General features: G+C 54.5%; 1 protein-coding gene and 2 long non-coding RNA genes across 4 annotated transcripts; 1 reads left to right on the top strand and 2 right to left on the bottom strand.

Moving 5' to 3' along the window:
• Window positions 1-3217: 3217 nt before the first annotated feature.
• LOC137218571 (uncharacterized) lies at window positions 3218-8058 on the bottom strand. The gene is made up of 3 exons (XR_010940756.1): window positions 7521-8058; window positions 5471-5532; window positions 3218-4532 (listed from the first exon to the last, which is right to left on the bottom strand). It is a non-coding gene; the product is annotated as an uncharacterized lncRNA (long non-coding RNA).
• On the top strand, window positions 5947-21729 carry COL9A2 (collagen type IX alpha 2 chain). Of its 2 annotated transcripts, XM_067725640.1 has the most exons (33): window positions 5948-6081; window positions 6563-6743; window positions 7990-8073; window positions 9288-9323; window positions 9408-9470; window positions 10502-10555; window positions 10680-10715; window positions 10808-10831; window positions 11140-11193; window positions 11546-11599; window positions 11720-11767; window positions 12040-12096; window positions 12185-12238; window positions 12577-12630; window positions 13027-13080; window positions 13178-13231; window positions 13353-13406; window positions 14550-14603; window positions 14967-15020; window positions 15231-15284; window positions 16229-16273; window positions 16648-16701; window positions 17317-17370; window positions 17654-17707; window positions 17793-17864; window positions 18135-18170; window positions 18315-18359; window positions 18436-18468; window positions 18659-18805; window positions 19087-19141; window positions 19473-19661; window positions 20423-20500; window positions 20946-21729. In XM_067725640.1, the coding sequence occupies exons 2-33, from the start codon at window positions 6672-6674 to the stop codon at window positions 21143-21145; spliced, it is 2076 nt and encodes a 691-aa protein (XP_067581741.1). In that variant the 5' UTR covers window positions 5948-6081; window positions 6563-6671; the 3' UTR covers window positions 21146-21729. The 2 variants fall into 2 exon arrangements, with proteins under 2 accessions (XP_067581742.1, XP_067581741.1); XM_067725641.1 differs by lacking the exon at window positions 18659-18805 and having other exon boundaries at window positions 5947-6081.
• LOC137218570 (uncharacterized) lies at window positions 20248-23233 on the bottom strand. Its single transcript, XR_010940755.1, has 2 exons — window positions 22661-23233; window positions 20248-20871 (listed from the first exon to the last, which is right to left on the bottom strand). It is a non-coding gene; the product is annotated as an uncharacterized lncRNA (long non-coding RNA).
• Window positions 23234-25079: the final 1846 nt, after the last annotated feature.

Raw genomic sequence — 25079 nt, 5'->3', positions numbered from 1 at the left:
CAGATGACACTGGAACAATATCTTTAAAGTGCTAAAACAAAACAAACAAAAAGACCCCTGCAAATCTAGAATTCAAGGTCCAATGAAAATATATTTCAAAAATGAAGACAAAATGAAGAAATTTCAGTTAGATTGAAGTTGAATTTGTCACCAAAGACCCAAATGTGTGAAATGATGTAGAAGGGACTTCAGCTTGAATGGAAATTATACAAAATGTCACTATGGATTTACACAAAAGAAGGAAGAGCACTGGAAATGGTAAATATGTTGATAAACATGAAGTATATTATTTTTTACTTTCTAAATTCTTTAAAAGTCAGTGGGGGCTTCCTTGGTGGCGCAGTGGTTAAGAATCTGCCTGCCAATGCAGGGGACACGGGTTTGAGCCCTGGTCTGGGAAGATCCCACATGCTGCGGAGCAACAAAGCCCGTGAGCCACAACTACTGAGCCCACGTGCCGCAACTACTGAAAGCTGTGCGCCTAGAGTCCATACGCTGCAGCAAGAGAAGCCACCATGGTGAGAAGCCCACACACGACAACAACGAGTAGCCCCTGCTTGCTGCAACTAGAGAAAAGCCCACATGCAGCAAGGAAGGACCAATACAGCCAATAAATAAATAAATAAACTTATTTAAAAAAAAAAGTCAGTGGACTTTTGGAGAGTGATGTCAGCAAGATGGTGCAATAGGAAGTCCAAACCTTGCTCCCCAACAAAGATACAGACTTAACAACAATATACAGTTCAGAATGCCTTTATGAGAACTCAGAAACCAGTTAAGAAGTCACGGTACCCCAGGCAAATGCAAAGCCAAGAACAGCCATGTTGAAACAGTAATAGAAGATAGTACCTAAACTATTTGTGGAATTTAATTCTAAAAATACAAACGTTATAGGTTCTTATGAAGATAAAATATTTTTATTTCTCTTGGAAAAAAGGTCAATGGACTTCTTAAAGCAAAAAATAATGACAACATATTGTGGGGTTTATAACATATGTAGAAGTAAAATATACAACAAAAACAGTATAATGAACAGGACGGGTGGCAATGAAATTATACTGTCGTGAGGTTCTTACATTATACATGAGGTGGTATGATATTACTTCTAAGTAGACTGTGATAAGATAGAGGAGCATATTGTAAATCCCCACAGCAATCACTAATAAAAGAATACAAAGAGATATCATTAAGATGCCAGTAGAGGGGTTTCCCTGGTGGCTCAGTGGTTAAGAATCCGCCTGCCAATGCAGGGGACATGGGTTCGAGCCCTGGTCTGGGAGGATCCCACATGCCGCGGAGCAACTAAGTAGTTGTGCCGTGCGCCACAACTACTGAGCCTGCGCTCTAGAGCCTGTGAGCCACAGCTACTGAGCCGGTGCGCCTAGAGCCCGTGCTCCACAACAAGAGAAGCCACCGCAATGAGAAGCCCGTGCACCACAATGAAGAGTAGCCCCCGCTCACGGCAAGCCCGCACGCAACAACAAAGACCCAACACAACCAAAAATAAAAAATAAATAAATAAAATTTTTTAAAAAAATAAATAAAATGCCAGTAGAGGAGATAAAATAAAATGCTAAAATATACTCAATTATACCAAAAGAAGACAGGAAAGAAGGGACCAAGAAACAAGAGAGAAGATAAAAGAAAATAACAAGTTGATAAAATTAAACCCAATCATGTCTATAATTACTTTAAATGTAGGTGGGCCACTCTAATTAAAAGGCAAAGATTATCAGGCTGGAAAACAAATCAAGACCCAACTATGTACTGTTTACAAGAGGTGAAATGTAAATATAAAGACACAAAAGGTTTAAAGTAAAATGATGAAATAAGATGTCATGCAGGGGCTTCCCTGGTGGTGAAGTGGTTAAGAATCTGCCTGCCGATGCAGGGGACCTAGTTTCGATCCCTGGTCCGGGAAGATCCCACATACCGCGGGGCAACTAAGCCCATGTGCCACAACCACTGAGCCTGTGCTCTAGAGCCCGCAAGCCACAACTACTGAGCCCACGTGCCGCAACTACTGAAGCCCACGTGCCTACAACCTGTGCTCCACAACAAGAGAAGCCACCGCAATGAGAAGCCTGTGCACCGCAATGAAGAGTAGCTCCCACTTGCTGCAACTAGAGAAAGCCCACGCGCAGCAATGAAGACCCAAAGCAGCCAAAAAAAAAAAAAAAAATGGTGTCATGCAAACTCTAAACACATGAAAGCTGGAGTGACTATATTAATATCACACAAAATAGCCTTCAAGACGAGGAGTATTACCAAAGATAAAGTGGGTAAGTTTATAATGATAAACAGATTAATCAAGAATACATAACAATCCTAAATATCAACACACTTAATAGCAGAACTACAAAATACACAAAACAAAAATTGACAAAGTGAAATTGAAAATTAGACAAATCCGCGATTGTAGCAGGAGATTTTAACACCTCTTTTAAAATAATTGATAGAATTTATAGACCAACAAACATGAGTAAGGATATAGAAAATTTGAACAACACTACCAGTCAACTTCGCCTAACTGGCATTTATAAAATCTTGAAAGCAGCAGTTGAAAAAACACTTACATTACCTCAAGGGAGGAAAAAGCAATGTGAATGCTGATGTCTCACCAGTAACCGTGAAGTCCAGAAGGAAGTGGCACACTTTTCAAGTGTTGAAAGAAAAGACTATCAACCCAAAATCAGTGAAAATAAACTTCAATAATGAAGGATAGGGCTTCCCTGGTGGCGCAGTGGTTGGGAGTCCGCCTGCCGATGCAGCGGACACGGGTTCGTGCCCCGGTCCGGGAGGTCCCACGTGCCGCGGAGCGGCTGGGCTCGTGAACCATGGCCGCTGAGCCTGCGCGTCCGGAGCCTGTGCTCCGCAGCGGGAGAGGCCACAACAGTGAGAGGCCCGCGTACCGAAAAAAAAAAAAATCTGGTAATGAAATGTTAGCAAGGATGAGGAGAAATTGGAACCCTCATACACTGCTAATAGGAATGTAAAATGGTACTGCTGATTTGGAAACAGCCTGGCAGTTCCTTGAACGGGGAAGCCCCAGAATTTCTTTTTTTTTTTTTTTCTTTCTTTTTTTTTTTTGCGTTACGTGGGCCTCTCACTGTTGTGGCCTCTCCCGTTGCGGGGCACAGGCTCCGGACGCGTAGGCTCAGTGGCCATGGCTCACGGGCCCAGCCGCTCCGCGGCATGTGGGATCTTCCCGGACCGGGGCACGAACCTGCGTTCCCTGCATCGGCAGGCGGATTCTCAACCACTGCGCCACCAGGGAAGCCCCAGAATTTCTTTTTTTACTTTCTAAATTCTTTAAAAGTTAGTGGGGGCTTCCTTGCCGCTCCACGGCATGTGGGATCCTCCCGGACCGGGGCACGAACCCGTGTCCCCTGCATCGGCAGGCGGACTCTCAACCACTGCACCACCAGGGAAGCCCTCATTACCTGATGTTTTATTATATCCGCCCCAGTGGGTGTGAAGTGCTACCTCATTGTGGTTTTGATTTGCATTCTCCTAATGACTAATGATGCTGCATCCAGGCTCTGTGCATCCTTTGGGAGAGATGAGGTTGGTAGGGTGTGATGTCAATGTTTCCTTCTGATCAATGTTTCCTTCCTGGCTTCTTGGGCCACCATTTTCAGGTTTATTCTTGCAGAGGTAATTACTATGGTAGGTGGAAAGACAAGAGCAGACATTTGAGTTTCTTTTTTTGGCATTTTGAGGTGATCTTAAACTTTTCTTCTTTAATAATGTGGTGAATTACATTAGTAGATTTTCTAATTTTAAACTCGGTATAAAACTAACTTGGAATTTATAGACTAAGTTGACATCTTTGCAACGTTGAGACTTCCTCTCCAGGAATGTGGATATATGACTCTCCATTTATTCCCTGTTCCTTAACAGCTATATGAGATTGGCTGGAACCTCTGATCCATGTCTTGTGTCTAAGATTTCTCCTGATCAGCTCCTGCTTTGAGCTTAAGCTTCCACTGGACTGGTTCAGTTTATAAGCCCGAGTGTGCTAGGTTGTACTTTCCAAAGATGGCTGCACCAATATATGTCCCGTCCTCCATGCTCTTCTTCTTCTTTTTTTTTGGGGGGGGGGTTGTTTTGTTTTGTTTTGTTGGTTGTTGTTGGCTTAAACAACAGAAGTTTATTTTCTCTCAATTGTGGAGGCTGGTAGTTCAAGATCAAGGTGCTGGCAGGGTTGGTTTCTCCTGAGACCTCTCTCCCTGTCTTACGAGTGGCTGCCTTGTCGCTGTGATTTCACACGGTCTTTCTTTTATGCATGTGCATTCCTCATGTCTCTGCTTCTTCCTACTGGTCTTGGAGGGTCTCCTGGGGAGGTGGGAGGGGGGCCTTCTCTTGGGACATGAAAGCTGGTGGCGAACATACCTGGGAGTACTCACCCAAAGGCTGACATCTTGTTTGGGCCCCCATGCTCTTCTTGAAATGTGACATTGACACTCATCCGTCAGGAGTTGAGGGTCTCTGTTCCTTCCCCTTGAAACTGGGCAAACCTTTGTAATTGCCTGCACCAAAAGAATGTGGTGAAGTTGACACTGTGTGATTTCCGAGCCTGGGTCCTGGGAGGCAATTCTGCTTTAGTCTGGTGTTGTCCTGCTCTCACTGAGCTGCTGTGTAAGAAGTTCAGCTACCTAGAAGCTGCCATGTGGGAGATACTTGTGGCAAGCTCACAACGGGATCAAGGAGAGAGCTGCCCAAGAAATTCCATTTGTTCCAGCCTATTGAAGGCTTCCCAGTACAGACACCAGAAACATGAGTGAAGAAGCCTCCTGCTGACCCCAATTCCAGTCACCATCTGACTGCAAACTTATAATAGACCTCAAGTCAGAACCAATCAGCAGAGCCATTCTTGAATTCCCAATCCAAGAAGTGGTTGTTTTAAGCCACTCAGTTTTCAGATGGTTTGTTATGCTGCAATAAACAATGAATACACTCATGTGTGCTGTCCAAACGTGAAGCTCATCCCCTTTTCACAAACACACAAAAAAACAACACTTACTCCTCGGAGGCTTTTGTGTGTTTAGTCTACAAAGAGAGGAAGAAATAAACAACATAAAACCAACAACTTTGGACATCCCATTTCTTAGACGTCCTTTACAAATAGTTCCGCACACCCAGGCAGTGCCCATCAGCCCTCTCTCACCTCCTCCTCCTCTCATCTTACTTCCTACAAACTCCAAATCCTTCTTCACTCCGTTAGGCAGTGCAATTAAGTTCTCTCAAGCCCTTTCTCCCAAACTCAGCTCCAGGAACCCCTTTCAAAGCCCAAGGCTCTTTGCCAACATGCCCAATGGAGCTGAACTTTCCCAGGTTCCAGAGAGTATTCTCCTTCACTATTTTAGCTGACCTGCTTGTGGTTGTTTTCCCCACACTGGGTGCAGGACTGGTACACAGAGAGTCCTCAATAAATCATAATGAAAGCAGAAATGTAACAAGCACCTACTATGTGCTGCTTGCTAGGGTAAGGACATCATATGCATCATCCCATTCAGTCTTCACAAAAACCTGTAAGATAGGGACTATTGTTATTTCTTTTTACAGATGAGCAAACTGAGACTTCATATGGTTTTAGGTCCTGTGGTCATACTCAGTGACAGAGTCAGATTCCAAAGCACTCTACCAACATTGCTTAAGTGAATGAAAGGGAAGGTAAGAAACTCTGGAGAGAGGCTATACTTGACAGGTTGGTTTTGGAAACTCTGGTAAATAAGGTGATGGTTGTTTCCATGATCATGGAGATCACTTGGAGGGAGAGAGCTGGCCAATCCCACAGACTCTGGTGCTTAAGGGAGCTGCAGAGAAGAAAAAGCAATAGAAGAAGGGCTGGATGGTGGACACCTGGACAGGGAAGACTTCAAGAATGGAATGGCTAAGGCAGACCCAGGTGCCAATAGCTTCATGACCGGAGGACTGAAGAGGGGTTAAGCCTCACTGGTGACCTCCAGCAGGGGCAGAAGCAGGGAGATGAGAGGAAGATGAGGAAGTTTAGAAGTGCTAGTGAAGCCAGAGGGAGGAGGCGGAGTGGGTATTCACAGGATGGCTGATCCAGGAAGGGTATGTTTTAATACGGAAGAGGCCTGATGATTGTTTGTGGAGAGGGACGAGGTGGGTGGGGAGGGGCAGAGCCTGCTCCAAGGTCTGCAGAACCTGAGGCACCCTGGGCCTGGGCCCTGGCGTAGAGCACCCAGGCCGGAGCTCGCAGGCAGAAGTGGCCGAAGAAATGGCTCAGGGGATGGGACGCGGACTGTGGGTTGGGGGAAGGGGCTGGGTCCTGGAGATCAGGCTGGACAGGGACCTGGGAAGGCCCTCTGCCTCCTCAGAGAGAGACGGAGGCTTGGTCCCCGTCCCGCACCCTGGCGGCTCTTTGGATTACCCGGCCGATGGCTCGGGGAAGTACGAGGCGAGGATGGAGGGTGGGCGCTGGCGGCTAGACGGAGCGGGGCGGAGCTGGGCCGACGGCGCCGGCCTCCTTCCCCGGGTCCTCTCAGGTGACAGACCCCCGCGGGTCCCCCGCCCCGCCCCGCCGCATATTCAGGAGGCCGGACCCGCCCCGTCCGTGAGCAGCTAGCGCGGCCGCGCCGGAGCCTCAGCGGTCGGTGCGTGCGCGGAGCCGGCACCCATCCTCCTCGAGTCCGCCGCCCGCCATGGCCCCTGAGGCCGCCCGCCGCAGCCTCCTGGTTCTCCTGCAGGTGCTCGGGCTCGCCCTGGCGCAGATCGTAAGTCCCGCGCCGGGGTCCGGAGTGCGGGGTCTGGGTCCGGGGTTCAGGATCCCGCGGTCTAGTCAAGGGCTCCCTCTGCCTGACCTCCACCCTCTGCTGACACTCCCTAGCGCGAAGGGCAGCTTCGGACAGTCCCGCGGCGCACGTCCCCTTAGGAGGGGCACAAACGAGGGGCGTCTCGGCACAGTGAAAGGAGGTGGATGAGCCGGGGAGCCAGAGGGACCCTGTCCCGAGATGCTCGGCCCTGCCTGGGACGGGCAGCGTGCGGCGAGAGCTGGCGCCGGGTCCTGGCAGCCCGGAGAGCCCAGGTGGCGGGGGACACAATGGTGCCCATTCACGGGGCTCCGGATTCTCCGCCCCCGCCGCCTCCCAGGGGGCGCCGGCTCCAGCCAGACGCCGCTCTCGCTGGCTGCTGCCTCTCTGCCGGGCTCGCGCGCTCGCGTCTCACTTTCGAGGGCCGGCTGGGGGGAGGGGGGCCTAACGGGACGCGGGCGCGGAGGGGCAGGGCCCGGGCGCCAGCCTGGCACTTCTCGGCCTGGGGAGGGCGCGGGCACCTGGCAGGCGGGGGACCCCCACCCGAGTCGGGGGTGGCCCCGTAAGAGAGCCACCTAAGGGAGGACGGAGGAGCGTTGCTGCGAGAGGGGTGCTCTGAGTTAGGAGGAGAGAACAGGCTTCCCTTCCCTGGGTTCCCTCACGCCCCGTCTCTCTGCACCTCCCCAGCTGTCCCGTCGGACTTTATCCGCACCGGGGGGAGAGGAAGGGGTACCTACTCACCTTCAGTATCTGTTGTTCACCTAAAAATAATGCGAGCAACCGTCCACTGAGGACCAAGCGTCTCTAGGCACCATCTTCCTTACCATCGGTTATTTATTTGAGCCATCAGCATCTCCATCTGTTCCCACCCACGACAGCGCAAGGGCAACGTGGTACAGTGGAAGGAGGTGGGCAGACCTAGGACGGAATTCTGGCTCCACCGCTTACTTCCGGTGATCACGGACCCCTTCATCTTTCTGAGCCTGTTTCCTCAACTGCAAACTGGGGCTTGTTAGTTTCGGCCTCACAGTTCTGAGCATTCAATAAGATAATATATGTAATGGTGCACAGTATCTGGTACACAGTGGGTTCTCAATAAACGGGGAGTTCGCGGCTCCCTGAGGAGCTCCCTTTCCTTAGGGAGAGGTGCACTCCTGGATGCCCAGTTCCCTGCACTATCTGAGGGCTGCACCCCTGTATGTGTTTTCAGAGAGGTCCACCAGGAGAGCGGGGGCCCCCGGGGCCCCCGGGGCCACCGGGGCCACCGGGAGTGCCTGGATCCGACGGAATCGACGTGAGTCTCTAACCTGGGAAGGGAGGGGGAGAGAGGCGGCGGACAAAGGGGAACTTTGTGAGCCCTGGGAGTGGGGGGCGGGGGGCGGGGCGGTGAGGTTGACGCCTGGAGATGCAGTGCCCCCTGTTGCCAGTAGGCGACGCCAGCCTGCACCACAAGGAGACCGTTTGTTCTACAAAAACCTCAAACTAGCCCCGAGAGGCAGAGCCCCTTACAGCCGCCGGCGGACAAGGAGCTGCTGTTCGGTCTGCCCGCCACAGCTCACAGCGATTCCTTATCCCTCGCCCCCTCCTCCCTTCTTTTTTCGGGTGGGAGACGCCCTGCCTCCTCTCCCTGCCCCCTGGCACGTCTGGATGCTTCTTCAGGGTAGCTTGGGAGCCTTGGCCAGACCGCTGACCAGCTAGGGCCAGACTCCGGTCTCTTCCCTTTGCATTTTTCTCCCCGATTTTAGCTGGTCTCGTTCCCTGCTCTCCCTACCACAGTGAGGGTTAAATAGCTCATTCTGGATGCTCCCCCAGGAGGTCAGCCCCATGTTTACCCATCTCGACAGCCTTCTATTCAACCTGGTGCCCCACCCTCCAAACACAGGGTGAAGGGTCCCTGCCAGGCTCTCTGGCCGCCACAGGCTCTGAAATGCCTGGAAGCCTCTCTGGGGCTGAATGTGATTCCACAGCCCATATCTGTCCTCCACCAAGGATCCTTTGTCATAGGGGAAGGAGGTTCTTCTTGCCTTGGTGACACATTGAATCTGTCCCCTTGGTCCTTGCCCCTGCCCCATCTCGTTTTCCTGACCCTAACCCAGAAGGCCGCCACTGCCCCCTTCACTTACCTCCCCTTCATGTTTTCCTAAAAACCCCACGTTTCTCCCCACACGTGCTCAAATCCAAGAGGCACCTGCTCTCCGAGGTAACTTGGAGCCAACAACCCTGCTCGCAGGTCTCCTAACTGGCCCCTTACCAACACTGGCATGACTAGAACCCACTCGCATGCTGTTATCACCCTCTCCAGCCTGCCTGGGATTGGTGTCAACCCACCTATGGTTTTCTTGAGGGAAAGGGAGCTATTTTCCTAAAAAGCACAAGGCTTGAGAGGACCCAGGACAGAAGAGAGGAGAGTGAGGAGAGGAGCGCGTGGGACGGGCCAGCCAGGGCTTGTGTGCCCATCTGGGGGAGCACGAGCCATAGTGTGCTGTCTCAACAACTTGTATCTTGCAGGGTGACAAGGGGCCCCCTGGGAAAGCTGGCCCTCCGGTGAGTACTTTTTCCTCCTTGACCTCTGACCCTTCCAGGTCTTGCCCTCCTGTGTCTAATGTTTGCTCCACTTCTGTTTTCAAGGGACCTAAGGGAGAGCCTGGCAAAGCGGGGCCAGATGGGCCAGCCGGCAAGCCCGGGATTGACGTGAGTACCTACCTGAGCGTCAGGTAGAGCAGGTGAGGGCTCCACCCACTGACTTCCAGAACCCAATTCTGGCATCTTCCCTGATCTGCTATTCAGAGCAAGACGGAGACTCTACAGCTGTGAGCCCCCCTCACCTTCATATGAGATTGTGGCCTCACACCCACCCCAGGAGCATTGAATCACAAGCAAATGGGGGTCCAGAGAGGGGTTCTGCTCATCGGCAGCAGCCAGAGTTTAGTCTCACATTTCTGGCCCTAAGTATCAAACTGAATACTCTGGGCAGAGTATTCTGCCCAGAGGGAGCTTATGCTCCCTCTCCCTTCCTCTCCTTTTCCCTTCCCCACTCCACCCGTCACAGCCCCAGCAACCACTCAGGAGAGGAACGGTATTTGGCTGATAGCACAGAGTTCCCGGGGACCCCAAGGTCACAGGCTCCTGGACACAGCCAGGGGCAATGGGAAGTCTTCTTGTTGGGGCATACATTTGAGTCAGTCACTGAAAGATGGGAGGAAGAAGAGGTCCCCATGAGTTGCCTTTGCCCTGTTGGTGCACGAGGTGCCCATTAGGGCTGTGACCAGCCACCAGGGCCGTTCCAACTCGTCCACGGTTACAAAATACATTGCCTTCCACATCGGTTTTCATAGCCACCCAGAGAAGCAAGCATGATTATTAATCCATTTTGCAGATGAGAAAACTAAGGCTCAGAAAAAGTTGCCAAGGGCAGACATCAAGAAAATGGCTAATCCAGACCTATGTCTATCTAGGTTTTCTAGACTCCTAGACTGGAGGCATGAGGTCTGGGCTGACAAATCTTTGGGCCTTGGTTTCTCATCTTTCAAAAGACAATAATCGTCAAGGACTATGGTGGGAACTGGGGGAAGGGAAGGTGAGGTGTAGCCGCCCTTAGGCCTTCATGGAGTGTGGTGAAAGGCAGCCTGGGCCCACCCAGGAGAGACCTCTGGACCCGCCCTGCCCCACGGGTCAGGGAGCAGGTTCGCCCCTCACGGATGTACCTTCTCTTTCTTCGCCAGGGTCTAACTGGAGCCAAGGGGGAGCCTGGTCCCATGGGGATCCCTGGAGTCAAGGTAAGTAGCCTGCTGGGAGCCTCAGCACGGGCAATCTAGCGCCAGAGTTTGGGAGGGGCTTTGGCAGACAGAAGCAGGGACCCAGGAGACCCTAGCCTCTGAGCCTCTCCCATTGCTCTTACAGGGGCAGCCTGGGCTCCCAGGTCCCCCCGGCCTGCCGGTGAGTATAACTGGCAAGGGCTTTAAAGGACCCTTTGTGGGGAGGGGGACTTGTAAAAGGAGCCATGAACCTAATCTTTTCTTCTGTTCCAGGGCCCTGGCTTTGCCGGACCTCCTGTAAGTCTGCAGGGATGGGGCAGAGTCCCTGGGACTCTCTGGGAAGGAGGGTACAGAGGGCTTCCAGGGGACCGACCAGCATGGGGAGGGGCCAGCATTCTGTGATGGTGTTGGAAATGGGCAGACTTGTCAGAGAACTCTGGGCATATCCACTGGCTCTGAGATTCTCTGGCCCTTAAAGCCCTAATCTGTCAGCTTCTCTGGTGTTGGTTGCAAAGTGAAAGTGGGGAAGAGGGCTCTGGGTCCCTCTGTGCCAGGACTGGGCTGACCCTCTGAGGCATCCCAGCCACTGATGTCTCTGTCCCTAGGGACCAGCCGGACCTGTTGGCCTCCCTGGTGAGATGGGACTCACGGGCCCCAAGGTGAGCCCCAGCTAGCCCTCTGCTCACCCTGCCTCCTGCCCTCTGCCTTGAAGCTGGCAAGCTCAGTATCTCTCCAGGATTTCCTGAGTCTGCCTCTGGCCACCAGGGAGCTCCTGCAGTTCTGGGGCAGAAACCCCTCCTGCTGAGCCCACCCTGTGGTAGGTCTTCCAGGGAGGCCAAGGGCTGGGGCCATCCCCCCGAAGATCAGGCCTTGATCTCCCCAAGAGCCCAGATCTCACGAGGTGACCTGGAGGGCAGGGTGGACAGTGCAGTAGCAGGAACTGGAGGAGGGGGCAGGGGTGACCTAGGCAGGACTGGACAAGGGTATGATTTGGGTCCTTCTTGCTTCCAGGGGGATCCTGGACCAGAGGGACCAGCAGGGCCCCCAGGGCCCCCTGGGAAACCGGTAAGTGTCCTCAGACCTCCCACATGGCAGTGTGTGGCCGGGGAAGGACAAGAGTCCTTGGCGCCAGCCTTGGGTGGGGACAGTTTGCTTCAGACTCCGTCTCCATACATCTTTTCTCAGGGCCGCCCAGGAACCATTCAGGGTCTGGAAGGCAGCGCGGACTTCCTGGTGAAAGGCGGCGGGGGTTGGGGCGGGGGGGGGGGGGGGGGGGCTGGGGCGGGGCTAATCCGGGGAAGGGGCGGGTCATCTTGAGAGGGGCGGGCAAGGAGATAGGTTCCTTCAGGAGGTAGGGTCAGAGGGAGATGGGGAGGGGCTGCAGCTGAGAGGTGCAGCCAGGTGCGGTGGGAGGGGGAAATCGGAGCTGGCAAGATGGGGAAGCAAGGCCCAGTTGGCCTGGGGCTGGCCAGTGACCACAGAGCCCTGCGGGATTTCCTTTCCAGTGTCCAACCAACTGTCCAGCGGGCGTGAAAGGGCCCCCGGGGCTGCAGGGAGTGAAGGTGAGCTCCTGGCCCAAGGCTTGGGGGCCGGGGGGGTGGGGGGCGTGGGGGGGGAAGGACCTACTCTGAGCTCTCTCCTTCCCTGCAGGGGCATCCTGGCAAGCGCGGGCATCTGGGAGATTCCGGCCGCCAGGGGAAGCCGGTGAGTGTGAGGGCTGAGGGCCCTGGGAGGATGTGTGTGGAGAGGGGCCTACAGGAGCCTGCCCCCCATCCTTCTCCCTTCCCCTTCCCCTGTGGGGCTCTGGGGATAAAGCCTTGAGCTGGGAGGCAAGAGGCCTAGATTCTAGGTCAATGTGTCCCTGGGCAAGTCCGTTCTCCTTGCTGTGCTTCCATTTCCGCATCGGTCCGTCACATGGGACCGTATGGTTTCTAGGAGGGCTTCCTGTCTGCTTTTGCTGGGAAGAGGATGGTGTCTTTGGTTGTCTGTATGTTTGTCTCTCGATCTGCCTGCCTATCTGACTGCTCTTTCCTGCCCCTTAGGGTCCCAAGGGAGATGTGGGTGCCTCTGGAGAGCAAGGCATCCCTGGACCGCCGGTAAGGAACACTTTCCAAGGGCCCTCCTCACCTCTCCTGGGAGACCTTAGTGGAGTCATTCTCGTGCTCTGGGTTCTAACTTGTGAAAGAGACACCTGTGTCCAGCTGGTGTGTCTCTGGGTGGGGCGGGGGACGGAGGCTGAGGCTGACTGTGAGAGGCTGGGGGACAGGAACAAAGGCTGTCAGCCAGAAGACTCACCTGAGGCCCAGGTTCAGCCACTGTCCCTTTTGAGTGACCCTGGCGAGTCTCTCCCATCTCCGAGCATCAGTGACCATCTGTGATAGGGACTCCGTGCCTGCCTCAGAGAGGCACTGACAAAATTAGGTGGGGGTCAGGGAAGGTGTCACGAAGTGGGCCTTCTAGTTGCCATCGCTGTCATTCTTCTGTCTTGACAGGGTCCCCAGGGCGTCAGGGGCTACCCGGGCATGGCGGGACCCAAAGGAGAGACGGTGAGTGGGTCTGGGGTGTCCTGCAAGAGCTGCTGGAACCAGCCCCCTGGCCTCTGGGGTCCAGCCAGGACTGACCCGCGACCTCTGCTCTCCCCAGGGTCCTCAAGGGTACAAAGGCATGGTGGGCTCCATCGGCGCCGCCGGGTCACCAGTGAGTCTGCTCCTGCTTCCGCCCACACCCACCTCCTCCAGACACAGCTCCTAGGGCTGCGGAGGGCTGCGGCTCCCCCTGAGCCCACATAACTTGCATTTCTGTTTGTCCTTCTTTCCAGGGTGAGGAAGGTCCGCAGGGGCCACCAGGCCGAGCTGGGGAGAAGGGTGACGTGGTGAGTCCTCAGGCACTCCTGTCCAGTCACGGCCCCTGGGGAGAACTGGGTGGACTCAGCTCCACCCAAGGCTCACATGCGTGCACAAACGTGTGTGTGTGTGTGTGTGTGTGTGTGTGTGCATACGTTATTCTGCGTGTCTGTGCATGTGGGTGACTGATGTGAGGGAGGAACGTCTGTGCCCAGAGCCCAGCCAGCCCCCTCCTCCAAGCCCAGCCTGTTGCTGATCAAATTCAGACTTCGGGAGAACCGTGTAATGCAGTCCCACGGTCACTGGGGCCAGACAATGAAATTCCAGGGAATCAGTCATGGGGCTAATGGGATTTGGTCCAGATCCCAGTTCTCTTAACTCTCTCTCTTTTTTTTTTAAAGTAAAAGACTATCTCTTTTGAGCAGTTCTGAGTTTACAGAAAAATTGAGCAGAAAGTAAAGTTAGGGTTGTTTTTCTTTTTGTTAGTTTTCTTATTGTGCAAGTTTTTTAACAAACGCAAAAGTAGGGAGAATAATATAGTGATCCTTTATGTACCTACCTCCCCAAATTAACCTTTTACCGCTCTCACTTCATCCATCCTCTTCTTCCTTTCTTTCCTTCACTTCATTGCTTTGCTCTGATATTTTCAAGCAAATTCTTAACATTACGTCATGTTACCCACTTCCGAATGTATCTCTTACAAATAAGGCTCTTTCCTCACATAACCACGATATCACTATCCCTCCAACAAAATTATCAGTTATTCCTGAACGTCATCTAATCATCAGCTTGTAGTCAATTTTTCCCAGTGATCTCAAAAATGTCTTTTCAGGGTTCTTGTTCAAAGCAAGACCCAAACCAAGTCCACACATTGTCTTTAGTTGTGTTTCTTCACATCAGTGTCACTCAGGGCCTTGGTGGGTCTCAGGAGCGCTGGCTCCTCCCCTGTCCTGCTCCAGCCCAGCCTGCTTGGTGCTGACCTCTACTCCCTCCCACTAGGTCCAGAGCAAACTCATACAACTAGGCCCCTCTCCTCCAGCCCCTGCACAGCATGGCCTGTGCCACAGGGACCCTGGGACCCGGAGGCCACTGTTCTTAGCTGTTCCCTTCTCTGAACAGCCAGACAGGAGTTCCGCCTCCTGAAGCTGATCTGATCTCTGTCTACTTTGCAGGGCAGCCAAGGTATCCGAGGACCCCAGGGAATAACAGGCCCGAAGGGAGCAACCGTAAGTGGACAGAGGGCAGGGTCCAGGCAGCTCTGCAAGCCCCCAGAGGAGGAGGAGCCTGGGATTCTAGACTGAACTCTGTTGCCGGTGGGCTGTCACCTCGGGAAATGCCCTCTTTCTGCGCCTTAGTTTTTTCACCTGTAAATAGGGTGGTGATGTAGGAGACGTCCTGGGACACTCATCACCCACACAAGGGAAGGACTGTGGTCCATTCCACGATATCCCTTCCCACTTCCACTCTCCCACCCCCAATTAGCTGGTGGGGCTTCCCAAGGTGACCTGACCCACACAGGGACACGGGTGGGTGGCCTGACCCTAGGCATCTCCCCATTGTGAGTGTCCCTTCACTTTCTTCCTGAGCAGGGCCCACCAGGCATTGACGGCAAGGACGGGACCCCAGGCACACCTGGCACGAAGGTAGGAGGGGGGACGGCTGGTGGGATTGGGGCAAGGGTCAGGGGCCTTTGCAGCTGAGGCTCTGAGTCCCGTCACACTGAGCCTGGAGGCCTAGGAGCCTGGGATCCTCACACATGTCACGGACACATTCCTGGTTGCCTCGGGGCCTCAGTTTCCCTGCCTCCACTCAGGTGGGAGACTCATCTGTGTCTCTGGTTCTGTCTCTTGCAGGGCAGTGCAGGACAGGTGGGGCGGCCAGGAAACCCGGGCCACCAGGGCCTAGTGGTGAGTATGGGGCGGAGCCATGGGGGCTGCCACACAGCAAGTTGCTTATCCTCCTCCAGGAGGCCAGGCACTCTGTGGCCCACCTCCCCAAGGTGGCGTGAGTGACTGATGAGATGGAGGTCACACAGCCAGGGCTGTGCTCTAGTCCTTGTCCCCACCCAGCTCAGGCCTCCTCACCAAGTCTGGCCTGGCTTAGGCTTCGTCATTTGGACAGTTGTTCCGGCCTTCTCTTTGACCATTCCAACCGTCCATGTTGGCTAAGTGGAATCTGACCATTTCCCTGCTAAACACCTTCCGTGCTCCCCCTCCCCTGCTGCCTCCAGGAAAGTCACTCTGTCCAGTCATTCAATAGAGTTACTGAGGTACAGTAAGTGGCAGGGAAAGTTACGAACAGGACAGCTACACTCCTCGTCGTCACAGCTCATCTTAGCATCTCAGGACCACCATAATCTGACCCCAGCCTATCCCTCTGCCTCATCAGCCACTGCCTCTCTTCATTCTCTCCCTTCTCAACATGGCCTTGGCTTTTCTGCCTCCACACATTCAAGCCTGTACTGGTCCCTCTGCTTGGAATGCCCTTCCCATCTCCCTGTGCCTTCTCACCGTCAGGGCCACCTCCAGCCCACACCTTCTGGGAACCCCCGTCCCTCCCTGCCAGAGGTACTGAGGCCGAGGCCTGCTAACATGTCCACGTGCAGACTGCGTTCCTGTGCGCACTCACGTGTGGCCCTCTTCTCCCCACGGACCATAGGCACTTGTAGGCAGGCCCTTCTGTACCCATCTCCTCTCTCACCAGGGATTCGCGGCTAGGCACAGTCAAGTTCATGGCTGGGCCTTCTGCTGTTCAGCTCCCATAAGGCAGGGGAGGAATCCGGGAGGCAAAGCAGTAGGTGCACAGGGCTCCCCCTGCCAGGGGAGAAACTGACATCAGCTTCCTTCTACAGGGTGTGCCCGGCCAGCCTGGGACAAAAGGAGGCCCTGGAGACAAGGTAAGAGGGCAGAGTTGGCTTCATCTGAGCAAGCGAGCCTGGGGGCAGGGACCAGGGACACGGCTTAAAGACTGCAAGGCCCCGTCCTCAGCCCAAGCTCAGAGACTTGGCCTGGACACAAGTCCTTTGGGCCTAACCACCTCCCTCCTGTCACCTCCCTCCCACCCTCATCCTGGCTAGAGGAGACAGGATGGCATGGCTGCATATCTAGATGAGAAACAGGAAGATCAATGGAGTCCAGAGGACCTCACCAAGAACCCTCTCCTCTCCCCAGCTCATTTGGTTCCAGAGTCTTTTTAAGGTTCCCTGGGCTTCTCCAAGGCCAAGGGCCTGACTGGGCTACACAGACTGACCTCAGAACTGTTTTCCTGCAGGGTGAGCCAGGCCGGCAAGGCTTCCCAGGAGTCTCTGGTTCCCCCGGGAAGGAGGTGAGTGTCCCCTCTTCTGACACAAGGCCTCTTGCTTTGCTCCCTTCCCCCGCTCCCCCAGGCCTGAGGACCCTGCACACATTGTATGGGGCCTGAGTGAGACTGTGAGGTGGAGCCCTAGCCTAGGGGTGCCCTCGGTGCCAGTCGAGGCTCTGCCACTGACGCAGGGAAGCTCTCTTCTCTCTCTGGGCACCGGTTTCCCTGTGTACAGTGCAGAGAGCGTTGGAGCTGCTTCTGTCCTGGGGTAGGACCTCTCCAGATGGCCCAGCTGACTGGGGCTGAGAATCCAGCAGGAAGTCATTCATTCATTCATTCCATAAACATTCACCAAATATCTGCAACCCGCTAGACGCTGAGATAGACAGTCTCCTACTCACATGGAGCTTACGGTTTCGTGGGAGAGACAGACATTAAATTAAATAAATGATCGCATGATGACTACAACTGTATTGGGTCCTATGAAGGAAAAGTACAGGGACCGGAAGATGAGGAGGTGAAGGAAGTCTTCCTGATGAAGCAAATTAGCTGAGCCCCAAGGGTGGGTAGGGGCCGGCCAGGTGTGGAAGGGAGGGATCCTCCAGGCTATTGCTCACCTCTGATTTCTCGGTCCCCCAGGGAGAGCCAGGGCCTCGAGGAGAAATCGGTCCCCCGGGCATCATGGGGCAGAAGGTAAGTGCCTGGCACAGCGGCCCCTCCCTGGGGGCCTCTGCAGCAGCTGGCACTGCTGGACCCAGGATCTGGGTCCTCTCAAGGATCCAGTGCCTGCCCATCCTGCCCAGCCTGCATGAGGCCTCCCAGTCAGGGCCTCAGTCTGCAGGTCTGAAGTGGAGCCCAGGACCTCCACGGTGGTGACAGCAGGAATGGAGGGCACCCTGACCACAGGGTCTGGTATCTGGCAGGGAGAGGCTGCCCCTGCTGAGAGCCAGGATGTGACGTTCACTTTCCATTTCAGGGTGACCACGGTGAGAGGGGGCCAGTGGGGCAGCCAGGCCCTCAAGGCCGACAGGTAAGTGCAGGGTGGCTGGGATGGGCACGGGGAGCCTGTCTGGGCACCTCATCTGACTTATTCCTCTGGTTTCTTTTCTCCTCAGGGCCCCAAGGGGGAACAGGGTCCCCCCGGAATTCCAGGGCCCCAAGGCTTGCCAGGCATCAAGGGAGACAAGGTACCAAATGGGGCTGGAAAATACCAGGGAGAGACGCCTTAAGACTCTGCGGGAGGAGTCGGTGGAGGGCAGTGAGATCCTTGAGCACCGCAAATCTTCGTGGGAAAAGTTCTCCCTGCGGGTCCCAAGGGACCCCGGGGTGTGGGGGGGGCGGTGAGAGGCAGAGCTGCAGAGGGGCGTGTGGCCAGGAGCCGGGGTTGGGGGGACACTGTGGACCCAGCCTCCCCTGGACCCGAGCTCACCAAGCTCTGGACTCCCCACTTTCTCCAGGGCTTCCCAGGGAAGACCGGGCCCCGCGGCGGAGTGGTGAGTGCCAGCATGTCCCCTTCCCCCGCCGTCTGGCATCCCGCGTCGGGGCGGGGGACGCAGGTGTCAAGCCAGCACAGCCGCCCCGCCCCTGCTCCCACGCCACGCGGGGCCACCGCGGTCTGACTCGGTCTCAATCTGCAGGGCGACCCGGGGGTGGCTGGCCTCCCAGGAGAGAAAGGCGAGAAGGTGAGCCAGCTGCGGGGGGCGGCAGGCGGGCCCTGGGACCCCACAGCCTCGTGACCGCGCTTCCTTGTGCTTGCAGGGCGAGTCTGGCGAGCCAGGGCCCAAGGGACAGGTGAGTCCTGCAGCCGCGACACCACCTTCCCCCTCTCCCGCCACCCCCCTTCCCTCGGCGCCGCTGGGGGCCAGGACCGCGGCTCCCCAGGCTTCCCTCCCCTCCATCCCATCCTTCCCCGACCCCGACCCCCGCTGCTCCCCGCGCGTGCGTCCTCTGACCCCAGCTCTGCCCCGACCCCACTCGGCAGCAAGGAGTCCGCGGAGAAGCCGGCTATCCGGGCCCCAGCGGGGATGCAGGCGCCCCGGGGGTGCAGGGCTACCCCGGGCTCCCGGGCCCTCGAGGACTGGCTGGAAACCGAGGCTTGCCCGGACAGCCCGGGAGGCAGGGCGTGGCGGTAAGTTGGCCTCCAGGGCAGGAGTCATCTCTTTGGAAGGACATCTCTTTGGGTTGCTGCTTATCGCTCCAAAGGCTGGGAATTCCCAGAGGAAGCTGGCTTCCCTGAGGCTGGTTCCAAACCTCAGGGTCAGAGAGGATGGGTGTGGGTGCAGGAGGGATTTCAGTCAGATGCTGAAAATACTTCTGGTGAGAAAACGGGAACAGGAGGGGGTCATCGCGCTGGAGCGGTCAGCCCTGGCAGCCAGGGGCTTCTTCCTGAAAGACCTCCTCTGCTTTCAGGGCCGAGATGCCAGTGACCAGCACATTGAGGATGTGGTGCTGAAGATGCTGCAAGGTGAGGGGCGGGGGGGCAACAACTCCTCCTCACAAGCCAGGGCATCGGCATCCTTCAGGAGCCTCTTCAAGTGGCCTTGCTGGAGTGTCTGGAGTCAGGGGCGGCCATTCCAGCTCTGCCTCCAAGGGGCTGGGGACCTTACCTACATCCCTGCCCTCTCAGGACCTTTGACATCCGTACAATAGCCTGAGGAAGGTGGAGGTTAACCCCCAGGCTATTCTGCGTGCACACGCAGGGACCAGGGGCCAGGGGCCAGGATGCTCTGCCTTGCCCAGTTTTACTGAGCTGACATCCAGCTTACAGACTTCTCTGTCTCCTTCCCTCCCTCCAGAGCAACTGGCAGAGATAGCTGTGAGTGCCAAGCGGGAGGCTCTGGGTGCGACTGGGATGATGGGTCTCCCAGGACCCCCTGGGCCTCCTGGGTACCCAGGCAAACAGGGACCCATTGGGCACCCTGGCCCTCGGGGCATTCCCGGCATCGTGGGAGCCGTGGGTCAGATTGGCAACACCGGGCCCAAGGGTGAGTGCTATTCTGTCTGTGGTGGCCAGGGGATGGGGGTTTGGCCAAGACCAGCCCCTGGGGGGGTCCTCAGTTACTGAGTTGATTGCCCTGCCTCCTGTTTTGTCTTTCATCATTCCCCTTCCCAGGATGAGGTATAGACACTTGTACCCATTTCTCCCACATGTGACTCCTGGGCTTGCTTTTTCAGTAGCAAATCGATAGAAATGAATGTACTGTTTTATATATTGGGTTTTTGTTTGTTTTAAATATACTTAGTGGTACTCCATAAACCTCCTTCCACGTCTCTAAAAGTGGGGAGGCAGATTAACAAAATACTCAAGAAGGCAAGCTCGAGTCACAAGACAGGTGTGAGTCCAGACTCTGCCACTTTCTCACTGTGGCTCCTGAACAAGTTACCTGTTTATCTTCCTGGGCCTTAGATGTATCATCTGTAAAATGGGGATATTAATAGCAACAACCTCGTAGTTGTCATGAAGATTACATTTATAGGTAACTTACATAGAGTTGGCACATAGTAAATGCCAACTATTGTGATTATTAGACACTTTCCTGTAAAGAACTTTACCAGCTGTATAGCCTTCCATCCTTTGGACTTGCCTTTATTTAATCAGTTCTGCAGTCATTTCCAACTTTCCCCTATTATAAACTAGCACAAAACAAATAATTGTTGTGTGTGAAATAGCAATTAAGTAGCAAGCCGAGTAGAAAAAAAGCATTTTCCTCTTCTGAAAAACTAAGGCTTGATTCTTTCTCTGCAGGAAAACGTGGAGAGAAGGGTGATAGGGGAGAAGTTGGACGAGGGCATCCCGGGATGCCTGGGCCCCCAGGGATCCCAGGTAAGATCTTGGCACTGCCCAGTGGCAGTTGTGTCCCTCAGCTCTGGGATTAATGATCCAGAGACAACTGGGTCTCTTCCATGGAGGCCTCATGCTCGGCCAACTCAGTCCCACACAGCCGGGTTTTGATACTTTTGGAGCACCCAGGAGCCTCTGGGCGGGGTCTGGCTGAGAACTGGGCAGCTGGGATTCTGAGGACTTCCTGGGTTGCACAAAAATCTGCTTCGTGGAGGGAAAGGAAGGGGCATGTGCTCCCCACGGACACTGATTGGGAGTTGGGAGGAAAGGACAATCAGACACGACTCTCAGAACCTCTGTGACTGGGGCAGAGTCCCTTCTCTCTGTGGGGTCCTTGGCTTCATTTTCCCCACCTGAAAAGTGAGACAGGAACTCTAAAGCTGAGACAGGAGGAGGCCTTGATGTCTTGACCTTCTCCCTCTCACAGGACTGCCTGGCCGGTCTGGCCAGGCGATCAACGGCAAAGATGGAGATCGAGGGGTCGCAGGGGCCCCAGGAGAGGCAGGCCGACCTGGCCTGCCAGGCCCCATGGGGCTGCCAGGATTCTGTGAGCCTGCGGCCTGCCTTGCAGCCTCAGCCTACACGTCTGCACGCCTCACAGAGCCTGGATCCATCAAGGGGCCATGAGCATCAGGCCAAGATGGAGCCCAGTGGGCATCCTGGGGGGAAAGGACTGGATGTCCTCTGGGTGGACATGCATCCCATTCCTCTGCCCAGGAAACTAGCTTTCCCGGGACCTCTGTCTGGGACCCAGGAGTCTTGAGGAAAAGGAAATTCTAAAACATGGGGGAAGGGAAGGGAGGACATCGGAGTGAAAAGGTGAGGCTAACACAGGGCAAGTGGCACCAGAGAGTGCGAGGTCCAGAGGGTGGGGTGGCTTTCCTTCCCGGAGCACCGCTCAGATGTCACCAAAACAAATGTCTCCTTAATTTACACCATCCTCCACTGGCCATCTTGTCCTTGGGGCAAGTGGACTGACGCCTTTGCTGGTTCCTGATTCCATTTTCACCCCCTGGGCTTACTGGGTGACTGCCCAGAGGTGGCCATCCTTAAGCCAGTCCACTACTTCCTCCCTGCATTCCTCCCATCTGGATATTTAAACACCCATCTCCCTTCCCTTTCTGGCATCACCTTCTCCCACCAAACCGCTAGGTCCACCCAGGCCTCTCTGTAAATAAAAGCCCCTGACTTGGGTACAAACCAGGATGCAAATGTTGGGCTTAATTTCTTGTGGATTAGGGGTGGGCCTCCACGACCTAAGCAGGATGGTCAAGGGCTCCAGAAGGGGAGGGTGGAGGGCGGGGTACCTGCCTCTGGGCCCATCCTGAATTATGAGGACGGTACAGCATATTTGAGGAACACCTGTGGGATGAACCTGCAGGTAGAGTTAGGATGGTGACCCTCTGTCTAACTTTGGGCAGATCCTTCCCAGCCCTTGTACAGCTGGGCAAGGACTTGGCCTTGCCTCATTTATTCAGTAGGGCGCACCCAATGTCTTGCCAGGGCCTGACACACAGGAGGTCCTCTGTGAGCTTTGGCACCCACCGTGTGCTGGCCCTGGGGCAGGAGCTGGCAGCCAAGACTGGAAGACCTGGCTCTTGCCTTCCAGGGGCTTCTAGGCCCGTGAGAAAAACAGACCTGGACCTGGATGATGAGGGCAGAAGTGACATTCACTCATGCCACTTTCACTGAGGGAACATCTAGGGGAGACTGACTCAGATCTGATGTGTCAGCCTGAGGGCTCCCAGCCTCATAGCCGTGTAGGCCAGCAAGGCCACTCCAAGCAGCAGCAGCAGGAAAGGGCGTGGCAGGTACCTCTGACCCATGCAATGATGGGAGCTTTTGAAATTCAGGGAGTGACCAATCCCTTTGCGCCATTATTGATTTGGGCATTTATTCCCCCAAATGAAGCATTCTGCCAGCTTCCTCCTGGAGACACAGGACTCCGGCCTGAGGTCCCAGCATTTGTGAAGCTTGGTCTCTCTTACACCTCACCCTAAACTTGCCTGTAAGTCTCCACTTACGCTGGAGCAGGCTTCTCTTCCTCTGGCCAGCAGATGCTGAGAACTGCCCTCAGTAGCCTCCCCTGCCCCAATACACACACACACATATACCCCATGGGTGACCTCTCAGCCCCCTTACCTCAATCCAGGGACAGACAGGAAGGAGAAGGCAGGGTAGCCCTAAGGGCCACAGAGGTGGCTTCACCCTCAGAGCTTTGGCAAATCCGGAGTCACAGCATCCCAGGCCCCTCCGAAGGCGCCGCTGCTGCTGTGGCTGCCAGGGGAGCTGTTGGAATGCGGCATCTAGAGCTCAGTGGAGGGGAGAGGGTGAGGGCTACAGGAGGCAGCTGAACCCTGGCCCTGAGCAGCAGGCTCTCAGGCATCTCCTACCTGCTGGGGGAGGGCTCTCCTTCCCCAGGCCATGTCACTTTACTTGTCCCGGTGCCTGAAACTTCGGGCTTAGAGAGCCAGTCTATGCCTTGAGGTTTCCTCATGCGCTGGCCCTGGCCTCTTTCCTTCTCCTTCTCTGTGACTTTCCCTGAGAGTAGTTCCACTGGAGGATTTGAATTACACGATTCACAGATCTTATGCAGAGTTACACCTCATTCCTTATGACTCAGGCATTTGAAGGAGCCAAAAGGGGGCTGATTCCTAGGAACTAGTGGCTGGTAGCCTTTCTGATACTTCCTGGAGGGTGATTCACTCAGGAAAAACACACGTCCTTACTTTGATCTTACAATTCTCCCAGAAGCCTCTCTGACCTCAGGTCCACGCTTGGACCCTGGTACATTCCATTCCAGCCACTCTAGCCCCTGTGCTGCTCCTCAAACATGCTGCGCCAACACACATGCTATTTATGCTCTCTACCTGGAATGTTCTTTTTCAAAATATCACGGTCAGCAACCTCACGTCAGGTCTCTACTCAAAAGTGACCTGCTCACCCCTACCCCAATATTGATACCCACCTTGGGTTTTACTATTTCTCCTTAGCACTTATCACTATTCAACATACAACATATAAGCTCCATAACGGCAGAAACTTTGGTCTTGTTTGCCACTCCATTCCCCGGCACGTAAACCAGTGCCTGGTAAAACATAAGTGACTCTGGCTGATAAGACTCCATAACTGAAATTTGCTAAGAGGGTAGCACTTAAATGTTTCACCAGAGATATATACATACATACCTCTGTACATAAGAAAAAAGTCATTTGAAAAGAGAAGAGAAAACAAAAGAAAGTTTCAAAAACAAAACCTCAAAACGGTGCCTGGCACATAGCAGGTGCTCAATAAAATAGTTGTTAAGTGAATGAATAATATGTTCAGGGTGCGCAAAGAAGACCCCACCAATCGTCAAACCAGGAAGGAAGGGATTTGGTCTCAGCTTGTGTGTGGCTGAGGCATTTTCCAAGATGACCCAGAGCATCCAGGTTGTTCCCTCCTCCGCCAGGAATGGGTACCATATGATGGCACCAGGTGGGCTTAGAAGCTGACAAACCCTTGGCCGGGTAAGCACTGGCAAGAGCAGTGGAGCAGCAGTAGACAGGCTAATCCAAAAGATCCTGCTAGGGGCAGAAATTTCCCCAGGATAAATGGTGGGCTTGTATCTTACCTGTAAAGGAAGGCTTCCATTGGTGACAGGACCCATAGCCAGTTGTCCTGGTTAATGGGCCTCTGTCCTGCTGTTCATGAGGTTACAACCAACTAAAGTCAAGTGGATGAGAAGAAATGTGTCCTTTGCCCCTTTGCACACCCTCTCTGATAAGCACCTCAAACTCAACTCATCCCAAACTGGTCACTCCCTGCCCCTAACCTGTTCCTTCAGGGTCTCCTATCTCAGTAACTAGTTCTACCATCTACCCGGTACCCAGGCCCGAAACTTGCATCACCTTTAACTCCTTCTGCCTTCACCTGTTCTTGCTAATTCATCTCCAATCTCCACCTTTTCACTCATTTGTTTAGCAAATATTCATTCGTTCTGTGAGCGCTGTTGTCTCAAGCAGAATGTTGTGGGATGCATGTGGGATCTAGTTCCCTGACCAGGGATCAAACCTGGGCCTCCTGCCCTTGGGAGTGCAGAATCCTATCTACTGTGTCACCAGGGAAGTCCCTTGTGGAAGTATTGCAAGAGACTCCCAACTAGTCCCCTGCTTGTACCCTTGCTCCTCAACATAGCAGCCAGTGATCCTGTTAAAACTTAGACCATGTCACTCCCTGGCCCAAAACCCTCCAATGACTTCCACTGTAGTCTAATAAAAGCCTGAGTCCCTCCAGTGGCCTACAAGACCCTGTAAATCTGCTGCATCCCTACCTGTCAGACTTTATCTCCCACCATTTCTTCCTAGAACATCCCACCCCAGCCTCTCTGGCCTTCTGGTGTTCCTCAAACAGCAGGCCTGCTCCCACATCAAGGCCTTTACACTTGCTGTTCGCTCTTCCTGGAATGCTCTTTCCCCAAGCACCTGCAGAGATCACCCACTCACTTTCTCCAGGTCTTTGTTCGAACATTACCTTCAGTGACACCTTTTATCAACTCCCCTCCTCCCCCCAACCCACAAAC

Source organism: Pseudorca crassidens, chromosome 2, assembly GCF_039906515.1.
Source record: "Pseudorca crassidens isolate mPseCra1 chromosome 2, mPseCra1.hap1, whole genome shotgun sequence".
Lineage (NCBI taxonomy): Eukaryota > Metazoa > Chordata > Mammalia > Artiodactyla > Delphinidae > Pseudorca > Pseudorca crassidens.
Note: the sequence above shows the minus strand (reverse complement) of the source record. Positions and strands in the feature narration are given on the sequence as shown.

Coding starts and splice junctions, on each gene's coding strand:
- COL9A2 (XM_067725640.1), top strand. CDS start 6,672: ATGGCCCCTGAGGCCGCCCGCCGCAGCCTCCTGGTTCTCCTGCAGGTG. Junction 11,194..11,545: donor TGGGACTCACGGGCCCCAAG/GTGAGCCCCAGC, acceptor TCTTGCTTCCAG/GGGGATCCTGGACCAGAGGG. Junction 11,600..11,719: donor CAGGGCCCCCTGGGAAACCG/GTAAGTGTCCTC, acceptor ATCTTTTCTCAG/GGCCGCCCAGGAACCATTCA.